This window comes from Xenopus tropicalis, chromosome 5, assembly GCF_000004195.4.
Source record: "Xenopus tropicalis strain Nigerian chromosome 5, UCB_Xtro_10.0, whole genome shotgun sequence".
Classification (NCBI taxonomy): Eukaryota; Metazoa; Chordata; class Amphibia; order Anura; family Pipidae; genus Xenopus; species Xenopus tropicalis.
Genome location: NC_030681.2, coordinates 50,875,039 through 50,893,904, shown reverse-complemented (window position 1 = coordinate 50,893,904; position 18,866 = coordinate 50,875,039). Strand labels below are relative to the sequence as shown.

Here is an 18,866-nt window from a genome sequence, read left to right as displayed (position 1 = left end):
ATCTTCACCTCACACATTGCTCTTAGGCACAAAAAATAAACATAATAATTCAATAGATATTCTGAATAGTTTGATAACCTGTTGCATTGGTATTTACTGGTTCTTCTCTGTGTTAAGGCAGGTATAAATTGTTTGTTATCTGCTACTACCAGCTATGCACTGCAAAAACAAGGCAACTGGAATAAAGGTATAGTTTTTCTGCATATGTTTGAAAGGCTGAATAAGTGTTTCCCCAGACAGTATGGTGTGTTTCTGTTTCTTTTATAATCATAAAACTGTCAAGCTATGTCTCCTAAAAAATCCACAAGTGGTGAAGGATTAAGCCTCTAATACCAATGTTTTAGTTGTGGCAATCCCTCTTCTATAAAAACTAAAGGTGGGTGGAACCAAACCTGTGACTAAGACCAATGCTTTGGTCAGTGCAGGTTTGGGTGCCAGCCCTTAGGAAGCATATTGATGAGCTGAAAAAATCAAATTTGGGATTATTTTCTCTGCAGGTGAGTCCCTGTAAAGGAATATGATTACACTATACAGATTTGTTAGAGCAAATTCAGACAGGACATCTTTTTTTCACAGAAAAGAACAAAAGCACTAAAGGGCCAACAAAATAGGGCGACCAGGCACCATGTAGTCAACAGACCTCTACCTGTGTGCATGCTCTGCTGCTGTCCTTCAAATGGAATCTAGTTTCAGAGTGATACAAGCACCTTCAGCAGCTGCTTTATAATTTGATCTTGGAAAAGCATAATATACAGGAGTGCAGTAATCTCATTGGCTATGTAATATATTCATTAGGCAACATGTATATGCATCAGGTGTAAAAGCAGTCTCATTTTCAACATGAAAAGCATTATTTCTCACGTTTTTGTTTTAAGTATAGCAAGAGAATAACATACCTGTGGTGAAGATGGATTGAATGCTACATTGATAACAGTCTCTGTGTGTCCTGAAAGCTTTTGCAGGTATGTACTGGAATGAATGTCATATAGGTATGCCTACAGCAAAATAATTTTAATATTAAATAAACTGTTCACGCAATAAGTAAACTGAAACTAATGAATTCTCAGAAACCCATTATCCAGAAAGCTCTGGATTACGGAACGGCCATCTCCCATAAACTCCATTATAAGCAAATAATTGAAATTTTTAAAAATGATTTCCTTTTCTTTTTTTCTGTATTAATAAAACATTACCTTGTAATTGATCCCAACCAAGATATAATTAATCCTTACTAAATCCTGTTGGGTTTATTTAATGTTTAAATAATTTTTTAGTAGACTTAAGGTATGGAGATCCAAATTTCAGAAAGACAGCTTATCTGGAAAGCCCCAGGTCCCAATCATTCTGGATAATAGATCCCATACATGTATTAAAGTTTGCCCACGTACATCATTTTACTTTCAGATGGAAATAATTCACAGATGAAGATAAACTTTTGCATGTGAACCAGAATCCTGATCCATTTTCTCCCCTCTGAAAACATATGGTGACCTTTTCCTTGCCCTTGGCATCAATTTATGGTGCAAACATGACTGCATTTCTTAGAATATGTATAGTTGATACCCCTGAATATGTATGGTTGATGCTGGGCATTGCAGGCTCAAAGCATGCACCAGTCTAGAATACCAAAAAATCCTTATACAAGTTGGGATACAAGTCAGCTTTATTGTGCTTTTCAGATGTAACCTCACTGTCTGCTAATTAGGTATTGTGCAAGACTGCCTATACTTACACGCCTAAGATTGGGCAGCTAACTATGTATATCATACCAGAAAAATATAGCATGCACTCACGAATCCACAAGTTGGCGGTTTAGTAAAAGAAAAAAGTATTACTTTATTACAAAGACATAATGTGTACAAATAGCCTTGGGTGTTGTGTGCATAGATATACTTAATCACAGGCTCATAGAAAAACAAGGAATGGAGGGGACGATTTACTAAAAGTTGATAAAACGAGTGCTATTTATAGCATGCGTTAAAAATGTTATCACTTCTTATTTTTTGCAACTTAACGATCGATTCACTAAAAGGACACTTGTCATAATTAAGCAGCGATGTTCTTTGCATTATTTATCTGGCGATGACCGATTTCAAGCGTTATTTTCCGCCGCACGCAATATATTTCGCCGTGTGCGATATTAGCGCACAATATTACGCATGTAACCATTACTTTCTGAAACCTACTGTTCTGAAAATGACCATTTCCCTGAAAACTGGAGGATGCATCACTCCAGGACGATCACATACTTAAAAAAATAAGACTGCAAACCCCACGTTGTGTTGCCAAACGCTCACGAACCACAATGTTGTTTAAGTTAAGTTGTTAATATTCGCACAGATTAAAGCAATATTTTGCGTGTTTAACGCTTCATATGTGTTTGTGAATCATGCTTTAGTACTGTTTCTATTCGCTAATTAACGGCATGCGATAGAAATAACCCTTTGCCATAGTGCGTTTTTTTGTGCATGTGATATGCGTCTTAACGCTTGTGAAATGACTTTGATGAATCGGTACTTAATTATCGCATAAAGCATGCAATAAGTGTTATCAACCTTTAGTGAATAGGCCCCCTTATGTCTTATGTAATAAAGCAATACTTTTTCTTTTACTTAAAGGCCTACTCGTGAATCTGTAAGTGCCTTCTATGAATTAACTCCTAAAACTGAAGGTTTGTGCAGCCAGACTTCACTTTTTTACTAGTGAGCCTTATCTACTATGTAGGTAGGTGGCACTGATGAGCAGGTGGTGGACTCCATAACGAATTGTAGCCAATGAACATCTTTGAGATCTGGGCTGCACATTAAGCATAGGTGTAAAGGGGAAGCTGTAAGGGTGAGTTAATGGCTAAAATCAAATATTTGAATGTATTACTTTGAATAGGCTGAAGTTTATAGATGTTATTAACACTATGCTACAACATAAGATAAATAATTCTCATAATAGTTCCTCTTTAACAGTACTGTGCATTCCCAATGCCAGAGGCTTCTGCAGGAGGAAGAGGGGAAGGGTAGTTGAGGTCACCAAACTCAGTTGACTGCTTGCAGTTAAGTTTGCTTATTGTTAGGCATGGTGCAGAAATTTTAATGTAACATGCTTGGGATCTGTTTAAAGGTGTCTTCACTTAAAACATTTTCATTTTTGGTTAAAACTGCAAGGATGAGTTTAGAAATGCATTTCATCTCATACACATACATTAAATCCAATCATAAAATGATTGTATTTTGTTAAAACCTTTCCAATACAGTGACACAAAAGAAGGTGCAGACAACAGAAAAAATAAAGTACAGTGTAACAGTAACACACACACAAGCAAAAAGAGCACACCCAGTATATCAACATGTTTGCTTACACTTCTGTCTTCAGAGCCACATGCTATGAACCTCCCGCATGGACTAATAGCAATTCCACATGGCTGACTACGATTTATATGACCCTCAAATCTGCGAACACACCTATTGGAAAAGCAAAAGATATACAAATGGTAACCAGACAAGTAGTTTCAGTACACTGTAGTTATTTTAGATTAAATGAACTCTTTATTCAAAATTAAGAAGCATTTCAAGCCCAGTTAATTCTATCCAGGATGTGGTATCCTTGCATCTGGATCTTGACAAACTAGCAATCCAGGCATCTTAGTGGCAGAAGAGATTTAGGGGCTGATTTTCTAAAATTAGTTTTTTTTGCTGGCCTTCAAAGTTGTATAAACGCAACATGGTTGAATTAAACTTGATTATTGTTGTATTTATAAAATGTTATGAAAACACACCCCACTTTGCAGTTATTTATTTGTAAAAAATGTTTGGAATCATGTATGATTTTCCTTCCACTTCTCACGTGTACACCACTTTGTATTGGTCTTTCACATGGAATTCCAATAAAATTGATTCATGTTTGTGGCTGTAATGTGATAAAATGTGGAAAAGTTCAAGGGGGCCGAATACTTTTGCAAGCCACTGTATTTTCTAAAAAAAAACTCGGGTACAATTTAAAAAATCCTTAATGTGGATAAATGTATAGGCATAGATTTACAGGAGGAGGGAGTTATTCTTCCACTTTACAGAGCGCTGGTAAGGCCCCATCTAGAATATGCTGTTCAGTTTTGGTCTCCAGTGCTCAAATGGGACATTATTAAATTAAAGAGGGTACAGAGAAGGGCAACTTAGCTGGTAAAGTGTATGAAAAGTCTCAGAAAGACTGGCCAAGTTAGAGTAGTTTACATTGGAGAAGAGGTGCTCAAGGGGGGATATGATAACTATATATAAATATATAAGGGGATCATATAATAATCTCTCTAATGCTTTAATTACCAGTAGGTCCTTCCAACTGACATGAGGGCACCCATTCCGATTAAAGGAAAGGAGGTTCCGTCTAAATATTTGGAAAGGATTTTTTACTGTGAGTACTTTGAAGTTGTGGAATTCTCTCCCTGAATCAGTTGTGCTGGCTGATACATTAGATAGCTTCAAGATGGGGTTGGATGGCTTTTTAGCAAGTAAGGGAATACAGGGTTATGGATGATAGCCCTTAGTACAAGTTAATCAAGGGACTGGTCCAATTGCTATCTTGAAATCATGAAGGGCTTTTTTCCCTTAGAGAGGCTTCAGATGGGTTATTTTTGCCTTCCTCTGGATCAACTAGCAGTTAGGCAGGTTATATATAGCCATTAAGGTTGAACTTGATGGATGTGTGTCTTTTTTTCAACCTAACTTATTATGTTACTATGTACATGCTTAAAACATGAGTATAGCAATATAGTGTAGAGAGATTTTGCTAAAAGTCCCAAAACCTAAAGAGATTGTATAATAGAGTTGGTAGAAGTACTGAATCTTCCCAAGTTATAATTAAATAAATAGCTTTATGAAACCTATATATGTATGTTGCAGGCATTAGCTATAAAATCTCTGGGCTTGTTTCTGAAGAGAGCCCTATTTGGTTGCACTAACACTAAATTAGTAACCTTCTGACCAGCAGCACACTAAATAACTGAACCGTAAAAGGTTATTATTTTGTAAAATTCTAAATTATAAGCATTACAGTAAAAAATGGCAACATATAAATATTACAAAACTTGTTATTCTATTGTGGTCTGCATTAGCAGATGTTAACCCCTATGGCATTCATCAATAAAATCTAAAATTGTTGGGATCTATATCATATACAAGGATCTTTATTTTTATGGTTTCAACCCAAAATTGCAGCCAATTAAATCAATATATTGAAGTGGTATGACTACATGGTATAATTAAATCCACTGCCAAAACATGAAGGCGGCAACCATCAGTTACTGAAGTTCAGTATAATGATTTCTATGGCTGTTTTCTATAGCAACTTGCCCAAGAAAAGCCAAACTTATATACATTTCTTAACAGCTCTCTTTCTCTCTTGCAGACACTTGGGACACATCTCACATCCTAAACAGTCAATCCCCAAGGCAACAATAAATGAAGATGAGCACACTTGACATTACAAATGTTTTTACCTACTTGCAATGCACCTAAGAAATCTTACAAGCCCTGGCCAGTGTCCTATGCTAAAATGTGCATTGATTTGTATATTTTTCACTTTCCAATGCCATATGTTGTGCAATAGCAGAGCATCCTCCTTTTCATCTACCTATTACATAGTTACATAGTTACATAGGGTTGAAAAAAGACCATTGTCCATCAAGTTCAACCCATCCGAGTAAACCCAGCACACAACCTATACTAACCAATCTATACACTCACATACATAAACTATATATATACAACCAGTAATACTAACTGCAGATATTAGTATCACAATAGCCTTGGATATTCTGCTTGTTCAAAAACTCATCCAGGCCCCTCTTAAAGGCATTAACAGAGTCTGCCATTACCACATCACTAGGAAGGGCATTCCACAGCCTCACTGCCCTCACCGTGAAAAACCACCTACGCTGCTTCAAATGGAAGCTCTGTTCCTCTAATCTATAGGGGTGACCTCTGGTGCGCTGATTGTTTTTATGGGAAAAAAGAACATCCCCCAACTGCCTATAATCCCCTCTAATGTACTTGTACAGAGTAATCATGTCCCCTCGCAAGCGCCTCTTTTCCAGAGAAAACAACCCCAACCTCGACAGTCTAACCTCATAGCTTAAATCTTCCATCCCCTTTACCAGTTTAGTTGCACGTCTCTGCACTCTCTCCAGCTCATTAATATCCTTCTTAAGGACTGCAGCCCAAAACTGCACTGCATACTCAAGGTGAGGCCTTACCAGGGACCTATAAAGAGGCAAAAATATGTTCTCATCCCTTGAGTCAATGCCCTTTTTTATACAAGACAGCACTTTATTTGCTGTAGTAGCCACAGAATGACACTGCCTGGAATTGGACAACTTGTTATCTACAAAAACCCCTAGATCCTTCTCCATTAAGGATGCCCCCAACACACTACCATTCAGTAGATAGTTTGCGTTTATATTATTTCTACCAAAGTGCATAACTTTGCACTTGTCAACATTGAACCTCATTTTCCAGTTTGCTGCCCAGTTTTCCAATTTTGTCAAATCGCTCTGCAAAGCGGCAGCATCCTGCATGGAACTTACAGTTTTGCACAATTTTGTGTCATCAGCAAAAATAGAAACAGTACTCTCTATGCCCACCTCCAGGTCATTAATAAACAAGTTAAAAAGCAAAGGACCAAGGACTGACCCCTGCGGTACTCCACTAACCACACTGGCACAATTAGAAAATGTTCCATTTACCACCACTCTTTGTACTCTATCCTTCAGCCAGTTCTCTATTGTCTTTTTATGTCATTCTAAAACTTTTCCCTTCTAGTTTCCACTTTTCTTTCCACATTCTACATTTTGTTTCCACTCTTCATATTCACTTTATTAGGCTGCTGCGTTCTCTTGTTTTCTCTATCTACCATCTCCTCAACCCTGCTGTCCTCCTCTGTTCTGCCTTTTCTTTCCCATATTGTCTCATTTTCACCAAATCCTCTTTTGTGTTTCCCATTTCTCATTCTCTATGTGTTTCTCCTCTTTATTTTGCTCCTGTTTCTCCTTCCTCTAGTTTTCTCTTTCGTACCTTATCTTCTCTTTCCTTCTTACCGCATTCTAGTTTTTCTTTACACCCTTATATTCTGGACCCATTTTATTTTTTTCTGCTTTGCTATATAAGCCTTCTGCCACATTCTTCTTTTCTCCCCTTCTCCTTTAAAATTTCCTGCTGTTCTCCACAGATGCACTTTATTTCGTACTGATGGATTGCTTTTAATTAGAGTTGTTTATTTGTATTTATATAATTATTAATTTTTCTATGTTACAGCTCTTTTGATATATATCACCCAATGCCCATTTTTTGCACACAACCAACTTATTTACAGTTTGGATTTTTGCAGGGTTAATTTTGCTTGCAGTTTATTATTTTAATGCAAGCGCAGATCAGGTTGCTTCTGCACCCACTTTTGTTTTTATAGTATTGGAAATTTCATTAAAACAAACTTTCATTTAACAAGGAGAGTGAGGTTCCTCCACATTGCCCTCATTCTACAATGAAGAGTTTTGAATAAAACAGTTAAGGGGATATTTCAATTTAAACTTACTTTTGGTATCATCTGAGCAGTAATTTGCAATTAGTTTATTTTTTATGTGTGTTTTTTAAAAGTCAAGCTATCTGTAAGAATAAAATATATATAACATTTGGATAGAATAACAGCACTTAAACAACCTTGCTAGGAAAAATAAAATAGCTTTTTAAATTACAAGATTGAGATATAAAGAGAAGGAAAGGAATTAATCAAAAAATACAAAATAAAGCATTCAATCTGGAAGGCACTTAACCTAGTCTATAGATAAGTCTATGGATAAATGTATCTAATCAAAGCAATCATATGGTTGCGCCTGCTAAAATATCTAAGAACTCTATGTTTTACTCAGCATTAATAAATGTAAAACCTAATTATAAATTATTATTTGTATTCCCTTAAGGCTGCACGGATATGGGTAATTTTGTCCCAATACTGTCTTTGATGCATGAAGCACCTGTTAGCACTAGTACTGGCTGTTCTTAATCAATATGCACTCCAGTGTTTTCAGATATGAACCTCCAGTTCTCCAGGCATCAGGTTGGTTTGTGGTATTTCAGCTTTGTTTACCTTTCTCCTAAAAGATTTCATTATATGAAAGTGCATTAAAAGCAATTATAGTACTAATGGCAAAATTATTTTTGGTAAAAAGTGCATAGTTTTAAATGATATAAAATGAAATAATAGGAAACTGAAAAGGGAACTATTTTGAGTGATCTGTTGTCACCATTCATCTCCTTCTCTTGCAGAATATAGTACCCAACAACTTAAAAATGTAACACTTTCACAGGTAACACAATTTATTGTATACAGAAAGGCATTTTGTGTACTTGTGCTCTCAGAGTAATACCTTTGCAGAACCTGAGTTAACCCAGTTCTTTAGCAACCAACCACAGAATAATAAGGAGAAAATTAGCAATTAATTTTAAACTACAGAACTGAGCTCCCATGTTTTAGGACAGAGGATTGAAGACAATGAGTGGATGCTTACATTTCCTGCAGTAGTATGGTTTACATTACCAAGTCATTAGGAAGACATATGATATGTCTGACATATAAGACCTCCCTATAGGAAACTTAAAAACCTGTCAAAGCAGTTTTTATATTCTTCATTTAAAAGCTTCCTCACCTGAGAATAAGGAGATTATTAGCAGGATATCCAGAATAAGCTGATGATATCATTGCTTCAACATTTACCATAAGAGAATGTGATGACAGTTCTAGCTACTGGTTCAATTTTTTCCATATATAAATGTAAAAAAAATCACAGAATATCCAAAGTTATTACTACTATCTATAGAAGGAATATGCAGGTTATACACTTTGGTAACACCAAAAAATGAAAGTGTTTTAAAGTAATTAAAATTTAGGGGCCCATTTATCAAAGTACGATCGCTTCCGAATACAAAAGTATTTGTACTGTGCATAATTTTTGCTACTTTGTTCGTTAATCTGCGCACCTTTTTTAGTAGTTAGTGATAAAAAGCGCGACAAGTTGTGCGACAAAATCGTATTTGTCGCACCCAGTACGAAAGTTTTGGATTCATTCAAGCTTCCTTATCGTGACTTTCCTTGGGCCAGGTTGGAGCTGCAGAGTGCCATTGAGCCCTATGGGAGACTTTCCTTGGGCCAGGTTGGAGCTGCAGAGTGCCATTGAGCCCTATGGGAGACTTTCCTTGGGCCAGGTTGGAGCTGCAGAGTGCCATTGAGCCCTATGGGAGACTTTCCTTGGGCTGGGTTGGAGCTGCAGAGTGCCATTGAGCCCTATGGGAGATTTTCCTTGGGCCAGGTTGGAGCTGCAGAGTGCCATTGAGTCCTATGGGAGGCTTCCAAAAACATGCACAGAAGGATCAAAGTCAAAAAGGTTTTCCCGCCGTTTACGATCATTCGGATACGAAAATTTCATGACTTTTAAGCCACAAAGATTTTGTAATTTTTGTGGACAATAAACTGTGTAACTCTTGGCAGTGGCTTCTAAAGCATAAAGGGTACGCTCACATTTTCTAAAATATATTTTGAAGTATCACATGAACAGTAACAGAAAAGAAAATTATGTACTTTAAGTCTTGGAAACTTACCACTCATATTGCCTCAGTAGACATATTAAATTCAGGAGGGAGTACATAGAAAAATACAAATCGTACTTGTAATTCAGACTTTAATGAATCAGCCCCTTAATGTAATGTATTAGTGCATATCTGTACCTTATAATATAATCATCTTTAAAGGAGAAGGAAAGGGTTAAAAGAGCGACCCCATAACTGGAAATGCCTTATGTCCCTGTAGCTGATCGCTATGGGGAGACTTAAGGCCACTATTGAGACAAATGAAGGTATGCCTGCAGCTTGAGATTAATTCTTTACTAGCCTTTCCTTCTCCTTTAAATAATTCCCATAATACAGATCTGCTGTGTATAACCAAATATTAGGATTTAATATAATTTAGTAAGAAAAAAAACACGGTAAACCAACTGGTGGTATTGTTTGCATTCCTCTGAGAGTATATATAAAAAAAAAGGTAAACTGGCTGGATTTTTTTCAGCTTCAATGTGTCATTCTAGATTATAATTACATGCTGTATGCAAATGCCTAGTCAGTTTTATTTAAGTAGATTCACAAAATAAAAGCCTTTACATGTCCTAAGTCAAAACTTTTTTCCCTACCGCAGTGTTCTCATGTCCCAAAGTTTCAGCCCATCTCCAATGGCAGTTGTTACAAAGAGATTGTATGCTTCAGATGCTTGGGTAGTAAATGCAGACCCCTATATTAATATTAGAAAAATGACAATATAAACAAATTTGTAAAGAATACATCTTAGCTCTTTAGTATCTTTTCTGGGTAATGTTTGATTTGTTAATTAAAATTTTAGCTATTATAATAGGGATCTGAAGGGAATTCCAAGGACTGTGGGGAAAATCCTTGATAGTAGAATTGGTGAAGGTGGTAAATCTTTAAAGCAAGAGACAGTAAGGGTCCCCCAAAGAGGGACTATTAGCAGATTGGAAAGATGCAGAATGGATAAAGCACACAGGACAGAATGGAGCAGAAACAGGCCACAATAAACAGGCTACACATACAAATCCAAGGGACTCAGTCTCAATGCTCAGACCAGAAATCAAGTAAAAGGAAGGGTTTAGATAGCAAGGACACATGATTGGCTAGATCTAAATAGCCTATAAGTCTGCTGGGATTTGACACACACATCAGGTAAGACAGATGATAGAAACCTTTCTACTAACTGCTTGAACCATTGGTGAGGTAAGGGTGGCAAGAGTGGGGGAAGTCCGTGGTTCAAATCACAGCTGAGCCTTACAAATTGTTTCCAAGTACAGAATAAGCAAAGCAGACAAGAGCAAGCTTAAAGGTTGTTTCAGTTAAAACACAAAGATAGCATCCAAACAGTTTTGGCAGCAATAGACAGCTCCATGACTTTAAACATTATGGCCCAAATACACTATATGCCATAACAAATCCAGACACATTTAGCAAAAATTATCCATACAATCCATTTAGCAGTCTTTTTTATGGAAAAAATGGTCTAAGGCTGTTTTCCATAATTGTTGTAGGGCATCTGGTAGAGCAGTGTTCCCCAACATGTTGCTCACCAACCCCTTGGATGTTGCTCCCGTGGCCTCAAAGAAGGTGCTTATTATTGAATTTCAGGAAAGGAGGCAAGTTTTGGTTGCATAAAAAGTATAATGCCAAACAGAGCCTCATATAGGCTGCCAGTCCACATAGGGGCTATTAAATAGCCAATTGAAGCTCTTATTTATACCCCCAGGAACATTTTTCATGCTTGTGTTGCTCCCCAACACTTTTTCCTTTTAAATGTGGCTTACGGGTATAAAAGGTTGGGGATCCCTGTGGTAGAGTGTTGCAAAATTTCCCATAAAATCTTCATCATAGTGCTGCTCTCCTAATTTTTGCAATTCATATCCTACATTGGTGTAGTGTATATCTGATAAATAATTTCAATATTTTAATGTATCTGAAGGTTTAACTTCTTCCAGGCCTTATATACGCACCAAAAAAAAAGTTCACAGGAGAACCTATTTCTCTATACACCCATTTCTCAATATAAATTGGAGTCAAACTTTAATAAGCTTCACCAAAACAAATTTGATTGTATACGTTGTACTAAGACATTTATTATTTTCAAGAATGGGTTGCTTCTAAGGGTTTGCTATTTTGCCTCCACTGAGGCCTCCAGTGATTTCAATGGTCTTGAAGGGATCCAGCATTTCCCTAGCTTCAAATCATTTTGCTGACTGAGCACAGAAACGAAGCAGCAGCAGTAGAATGAATGATACTTGAGAATTTCAACACAGTTAAGTATTTTACCATATTATGCTGCAGACTTCTGCCACAGCCCTGTGTTCTCACATAAATGGTAGAATTTACAAAGCACAGTGGTTTACTGTTATTTAATGATGCATGTGTGCACTGAATGACATTCAGTAAAAAACTAAACACTAAAATATAAGATGCCTTACAACCTTACCTTATTCTGACAGATTTGGTGTGCAGCTCTTGGATGGACATCTCGAATCACAGCCACACTGCGGTTTAAGTTGAGATCAAAAATCTCTAATGTGCGGTTACTTCCAACTGCAAGGACAAGATCTAAAAGCACTTATGCTCAGGTAGTAACAAGCAAATTTTTTTAAACAACTGCCTTTTTTGTGCTGGAATTTTATGCAATCATCTTAAAGCAATACACAGCTACAAGTTACAAATACAAGTTAGTAATGATAACCCAGATCAATACTTTATGCTTCTACAAGCACATATTTTCTTGTATGAAGACTACAAGAAAAGGATACAGGAGTAAAAGTCATTTACTGCTGAAAGCCCCGTGATCTCAACTGCTGTGTCCATCTGAAACTTCTGAACTGACTTGCACCAGCTCTTTTGTTTGTACCTATAAATACAAATGACAAAATTTAGTCATGCTATCCATTGAGCCAAACTATAATAATAAAAATCTCCAATAAAAATCATGTAAATATTTTAATATACTAAGATATAATCCATTTACTTTTTGTAATCAACTTATTTGTAAATACAATAAAAGTTAGACAGGAAACATTTTAGGCTATTGGTGTAATATAACAAGAGAATTTAAAATACTAAAATATTTTAATACAATCTTTTTCTGCCTAACAGTTGATGAAACCCCTTACACACATATATAAAAGACATATATAAAAGAAAAAACATTACACACATATACCAAAAATATATTCACCGTTATAAAACATATAACAGTCATTAGTTTGTTCCTCTGCTTTTCCAATGAATCTACTACTGCTGATGAGCATTTTGTTCCAGACTTGCAGGGAATACAAAATGCATTATTCTGAAATATTATAATGGTTTTCTCAGCTGAGGCTTGACATTCTTTTCTTTCTTTCTTTCTTTCTTTCTTTCTTTCTTTCTTTCTTTTCTTTAAAGTGCATGCAAGTCATATGCCAAAATCTGTTTTCAAGCCTCTTCTCAGTAAAATGGCTCATATTGAATGTGCATCTATAGTAAATTTCCTCAAGTTATTTTTAAAAACACCCACATCTTGCTGTTATAGGAGAAGAGGCCACATTATGCTTTGCTTTTGTTACAATCATGTTTTAAACACAATTAAAGTACCTCTTTAAATCATCCTTGACCTCATCTAGTGAATATTTCAGGAGATGAAACTCAGCTCCAGATGACAGCAGAATAAAGTTATCCATATAATAAAACTGTGGGAATCGAACTGGTTTAGAAAACATTCCCTTCCCCTAAAAAAGAAAAAAAAAAAGAAAAAACTTTTGTTTTCGCATATTTTGACACAACACAGCTTTTAAAGTATTACAGACAACACAGAAAACTGCCATGCAAACGAATAACAGTTTAGTTATTAGACATCTATATTGTAGAAATTAGCGAATAGCTAAAGTGCCACATGTGGTTTTATTCATACATTAGCTACTTTATTTATACTTACTTATACATACAGTGGCTTGCAAAAGTATTCGGCCCCCTTGAACTTTTCCACATTTTGTCACATTACAGCCACAAACATGAATCAATTTTATTGGAATTCCACGTGAATGACCAATACAAAGTGGTGTACACGTGAGAAGTGGAACGAAAATCATAAATGATTCCAAACATTTTTTACAAATAAATAACTGCAAAGTGGAGTGTGCGAAATTATTCAGCCCCCTTTGGTCTGAGTGCAGTCAGTTGCCCATAGACATTGCCTGATGAGTGCTAATGACTAAATAGAGTGCCCCTGTGTGTAATCTAATGTCAGTACAAATACAGCTGCTCTGTGACGGCCTCAGAGGTTGTCTAAGAGAATATTGGGAGCAACAACACCATGAAGTCCAAAGAACACACCAGACAGGTCAGGGATAAAGTTATTGAGAAATTTAAAGCAGGCTTAGGCTACAAAAAGATTTCCAAAGCCTTGAACATCCCACGGAGCACTGTTCAAGCGATCATTCAGAGATGGAAGGAGTATGGCACAACTGTAAACCTACCAAAACAAGGCCGTCCACCTAAACTCATAGGCCGAACAAGGAGAGCGCTGATCAGAAATGCAGCCAAGAGGCCCATGGTGACTCTGGGGGAGCTGCAGAGATCTACAGCTCAGGTGGGGGAATCTGTCCATAGGACAACTATTAGTCGTGCACTGCACAAAGTTGGCCTTTATGGAAGAGTAGCAAGAAGAAAGCCATTGTTAACAGAAAACCATAAGAAGTCCCGTTTGCAGTTTGCCACAAGCCATGTGGGGGACACAGCAAACATGTGGAAGAAGGTGCTCTGGTCAGATGAGACCAAAATGGAACTTTTTGGCCAAAATGCAAAACGCTATGTGTGGCGGAAAACTAACACTGCACATCACTCTGAACACACCATTCCCACTGTCAAATATGGTGGTGGCAGCATCATGCTCTGGGGGTGCTTCTCTTCAGCAGGGACAGGGAAGCTGGTCAGAGTTGATGGGAAGATGGATGGAGCCAAATACAGGGCAATCTTGGAAGAAAACCTCTTGCAGTCTGCAAAAGACTTGAGACTGGGGCGGAGGTTCACCTTCCAGCAGGACAACGACCCTAAACATAAAGCCAGGGCAACAATGGAATGGTTTAAAACAAAACATATCCATGTGTTAGAATGGCCCAGTCACAGTCCAGATATAAATCCAATCGAGAATCTGTGGCAAGATCTGAAAACTGCTGTTCACAAACGCTGTCCATCTAATCTGACTGAGCTGGAGCTGTTTTGCAAAGAAGAATGGGCAAGGATTTCAGTCTGTAGATGTGCAAAGCTGGTAGAGACATACCCTAAAAGCCTGGCAGCTGTAATTGCAGCAAAAGGTGGTTCTACAAAGTATTGACTCAGGGGGCTGAATAATTACGCACACCCCACTTTGCAGTTATTTATTTGTAAAAAATGTTTGGAATCATGTATGATTTTCGTTCCACTTCTCGCGTGTACACCACTTTGTATTGGTCTTTCACGTGGAATTCCAATAAAATTGATTCATGTTTGTGGCTGTAATGTGACAAAATGTGGAAAAGTTCAAGGGGGCCGAATACTTTTGCAAGCCACTGTATAAAGCAAAATTTGTACATCTAGGACCTAGATTCTAGGTGGTTAAGGTGAGGAGACAGCAATGTACATAAATGTTGCCACCTGATCATATTCTACACGTAAGGGTTTAATGAGCCAAACATGTTAAAGGACAAGGAAAGGCTAAGTCACTTGGGGGTGCTAAAATGTAAGGCACCCCCAAGTGACTTAAATCGCCTACCTTTTACCCCGGGCTGGTGCCCCTGGCATTTTGGCACCCCTAAGTGACTTAGCCTTTCCTTGTCCTTTAAGTACATTTTATGATCAATCAGTAAAGTAATTATTATTATTAACATTTTTAAGCAAAAACTTTAGAGCTTAATAGATAAAAACTCACCCACGTTCTATTCATTCCTTTGGGATTTTTAGAAGCATATTTATCAAATGGTGAGTTCTAACTTTCACCCATTGATAAATGAATAGAACATGGGTGAGTTTTTCTGTTGTAAACTCACATTTTGATAAATCTGCCCCTAGATAATAACACATAAAATCCCATCCTTGTTCTGTTCATTCCTATTGTATTTTTGGAAGTGTATTCAAATGGTGAATTCTTTCACCCTATAATAAAAACAATTCTAAAATTCCCCTAGGAATGAAAAGCTATGCAGAGCTAAATGAGGGTAAGCTTCTCTAAAGAAATGTATTTTAAGAGCTCTTTTGAAGACAGAGGTGTAACATTACACCCATATATAATCTCCACCTTATTATTATAAAAGATCACAACTTTTGCTTGACTTAAGTCTGCCAATTCAGCACACTGCATGAATTATCTCACCACTATCTATAACAATGTGAGGTATTTTGTAATACACAGCATTAAATTATGTGTTCATATTTTCTTACTTACATCATATTGGTAAAAGTAGAGATCTTGTGCTTTTAAATGATGACAACATACTGAATGTACAGACTGCAGAAGACACTATCAACTACAACCCCATACTGGCTAGCACTGCATCAACACCTCAACAATTTTAGTATTCAATTTCATTTCTCACAGCTGGTATAGTAATGCTCTTTGGCATACAAGAGTATGAGCCTTTCCAGTTTTCCTGCATGATAATATCTGAGCGGGAGGACATGGCAAAGCTGACACAAGATACTATTATTGCTATGCTGTTTTAATGAAACCACTGAGCTACCAATGCTCAAGATATCTGTAAGTCAGCATAATGAAAAGTCTACAGTGGTTATTTTATTTCCTTTTGAAAATAATAAAGCTTACTATTTCGGGAATCAAGAATTTGAAAAAAATGTGCACAAGTCTTCAATGAATAAAACAATATTGCATTTTTCCCATCTAATGCCATCTAAGCATTGTATAAATGATAAAGAAAGAAAAACATAAGATAATACAAAAGGGGATCGCAGTTGGGGCAGATTTATGATTGCTCAAGCCTTTCAGCTCAGTCAATCCTAAAGGAAACTATGTATGAGTTAATGACTTTTTAATGCACCACTTTTTTTTCTTATTCCAAATATATTAAAATCAATAGATGTTTTTTCTCACTCCTACCATGCATCTTTTTTTTTACATGTGCGATTATTTTACACGCAACTTTTTTACGCTTGTGACTTTGTTCTCTCCAAATACATTAAAAACAATTAATGGTTTTTTGGGCGTATTTTTTTGTTGTGCCACATTTTTGCCGCATTATTGCTATGGCAAAATGTGGGATTTCGCCTTGAATTCATGCCTGGTGAAAAAATGTGCTCATAATTGTTGAGGTACCTTTCCCTAGTGGTTGTTCTTAAGTAAGAAAAAGATAAGGATTACCCCTAATAAAGGAGCTCATATGTTTTTATGATAGCACTTTCAAGCAAGGTAAAAACCTCTCAAATTACCATCAGATAAATGGTTAATACTATATACCCTCTAAATTAATAGTATGACAATGATATTTGCAATTGGTCTTCATTTTGTAGTCAGTTTTTTAAAAAGATTTCACCTTTTATTCAGCATCTCTCTAGTTTGAAGCAAATGAAGAAGGTATGATGACATGACAACTGTACCAGCACAATGCAATGATGTCATAACTGGCTGGTAAGATCTTGGCAAGTCCACATTGTACCCCCATCCCAAGCTTAATTGGAAAATTCCAGTGAAAAGTCTAAATGAATTAAGGAGCATTGGCATCAGATGCTGACTCAGAAGTGTCATATGATACAAAAGAAAGACCAGAAACAGTACCCTTTAGGCAAGTCACAGGAGTTCAGGAAGAGGATTAGTTTATCCCACATCACCCACTGGAGGGACAGTACATGGGTTTAGGTACAGGGTCTATCAGAGGGAGCTTCTATGGCTCTTTACTCGGGTATACTAAAGCTTTTTGCTGAATAAATAAAATGTTCTAGGTGGCACTAATGTTGTGAATGCCAAAATAACTTTCCTTCTCGTTTAAGCCAAAAAATTCTATTTTGGCCATCCAAAAAAATATTCTTCCAGTATCCTTCTGGTTTGTCAACATGATCTTTAGCAAACTGTAGACAGTCAGCAATATTTCGGGGGGAGAGCAGCTTTCTCTTTGCTACCCTGCCATACACACCATTGCTGTTCAGTGTTCTCGTGCTGGTGGACTCATGAACATCAACATTCCACAATGTGAGACAGGCCTACAGTTGCTTAGAAGTTACCCTGGGTTTCTTTACAACCTCTCAGACTATTAGACTCCTTGCAGTTGGGGTTATCTTTGATGGTCAACCACTTCTAGATAGGGGTAACAACGGTCCTGAATTTCCTCCATTTCTACACAAGCTGTCTGACTGTTGATTGGTGGGGTCCAAACTCTTAAGAAATGGTCTTGTAACCTTTTACAGCTTTATAGGCATCAAGTCTTTTTCTGAGGTCCTCAGACACCTCCTTTGTTCAAGCCATGATACACATCCACAAATGTGTTGTATGTGTGATCAGGCTTAGTTGGATCCCCGTTCTTGAAATAAGACAGGGTCTCTCACTCACACCTGATTGTCATCTCATTTACTGAAAACACCAGACTTTGATTTTACCTTCAAATTATATGATAATCCTAAGAATTTACTTGTTTTGCTACACACAGATGTTACCGGATCATGTTTTTCAATAAATACATGACCAAATATAATAATTTTTGTTTCATTTGCTTAACTAGGTTTTATTCATCTACTTTTAGGACCTGTTTAAAAATCATATGATGTTTTAGGTCACATTCATAAAAAAAAGGGTCCGCAAACTTTTGAGAACCACTGTTTATTGTGAATAACATTATTATAATTATTATTATAATTATACCTGGTGTGGTCCTTTAAAAAATAGCTTTCTGCATCTGTGGGTTTTTGTTTAGTACAAATCAGGAACCTATATAAAACTATAATACTGGAACATTTGGGGACATGGGACTTTTAAAATCATTCATATAAAACAATGTGTGATTTGTTTAAGGAAAACATGTAATTTGCTAATTTTTGGGTAATTTGCAGCCAAATATCTTGTTACAGAAGTAGATTTACAATCAAAGAATATTTAGAAGCCTGAAAAAAAATCTATGCTCCTAAAGTAAAAGAAGTAAAAATGTCAAAAAATAGTCTGGTATTTGAGAAAGCATTTGAGGAAAATACCCTGGTAATGAAATGATTCATCTGAGACTTGAATTGCATTAGTTCATTAAATTTTTTAGAGAAATGCTAAGCAAGTCAAAGAGGCAGACAGGCACTGTA

General features: G+C 36.6%; 1 protein-coding gene across 3 annotated transcripts in view; it reads right to left on the bottom strand.

Annotated features, from left to right (window-relative positions):
- The window catches only part of wdr27 (WD repeat domain 27), a 93,506-nt gene that overhangs the window by 20,092 nt on the left and 54,548 nt on the right, over positions 1-18,866 (bottom strand). For 2 of the 3 annotated variants that reach the window (XM_002931515.5, XM_018094192.1), the window contains 6 exons: positions 13,197-13,330; positions 12,377-12,474; positions 12,055-12,176; positions 10,217-10,314; positions 3,353-3,455; positions 897-995 (listed from right to left, as the gene is read on the bottom strand). In XM_002931515.5, coding sequence (XP_002931561.2) covers positions 897-995; positions 3,353-3,455; positions 10,217-10,314; positions 12,055-12,176; positions 12,377-12,474; positions 13,197-13,330 — 654 coding nt within the window. The remainder of the gene's footprint in view (positions 1-896; positions 996-3,352; positions 3,456-10,216; positions 10,315-12,054; positions 12,177-12,376; positions 12,475-13,196; positions 13,331-18,866) is intronic. The other variant, XM_031902359.1, reaches the window with a different exon arrangement.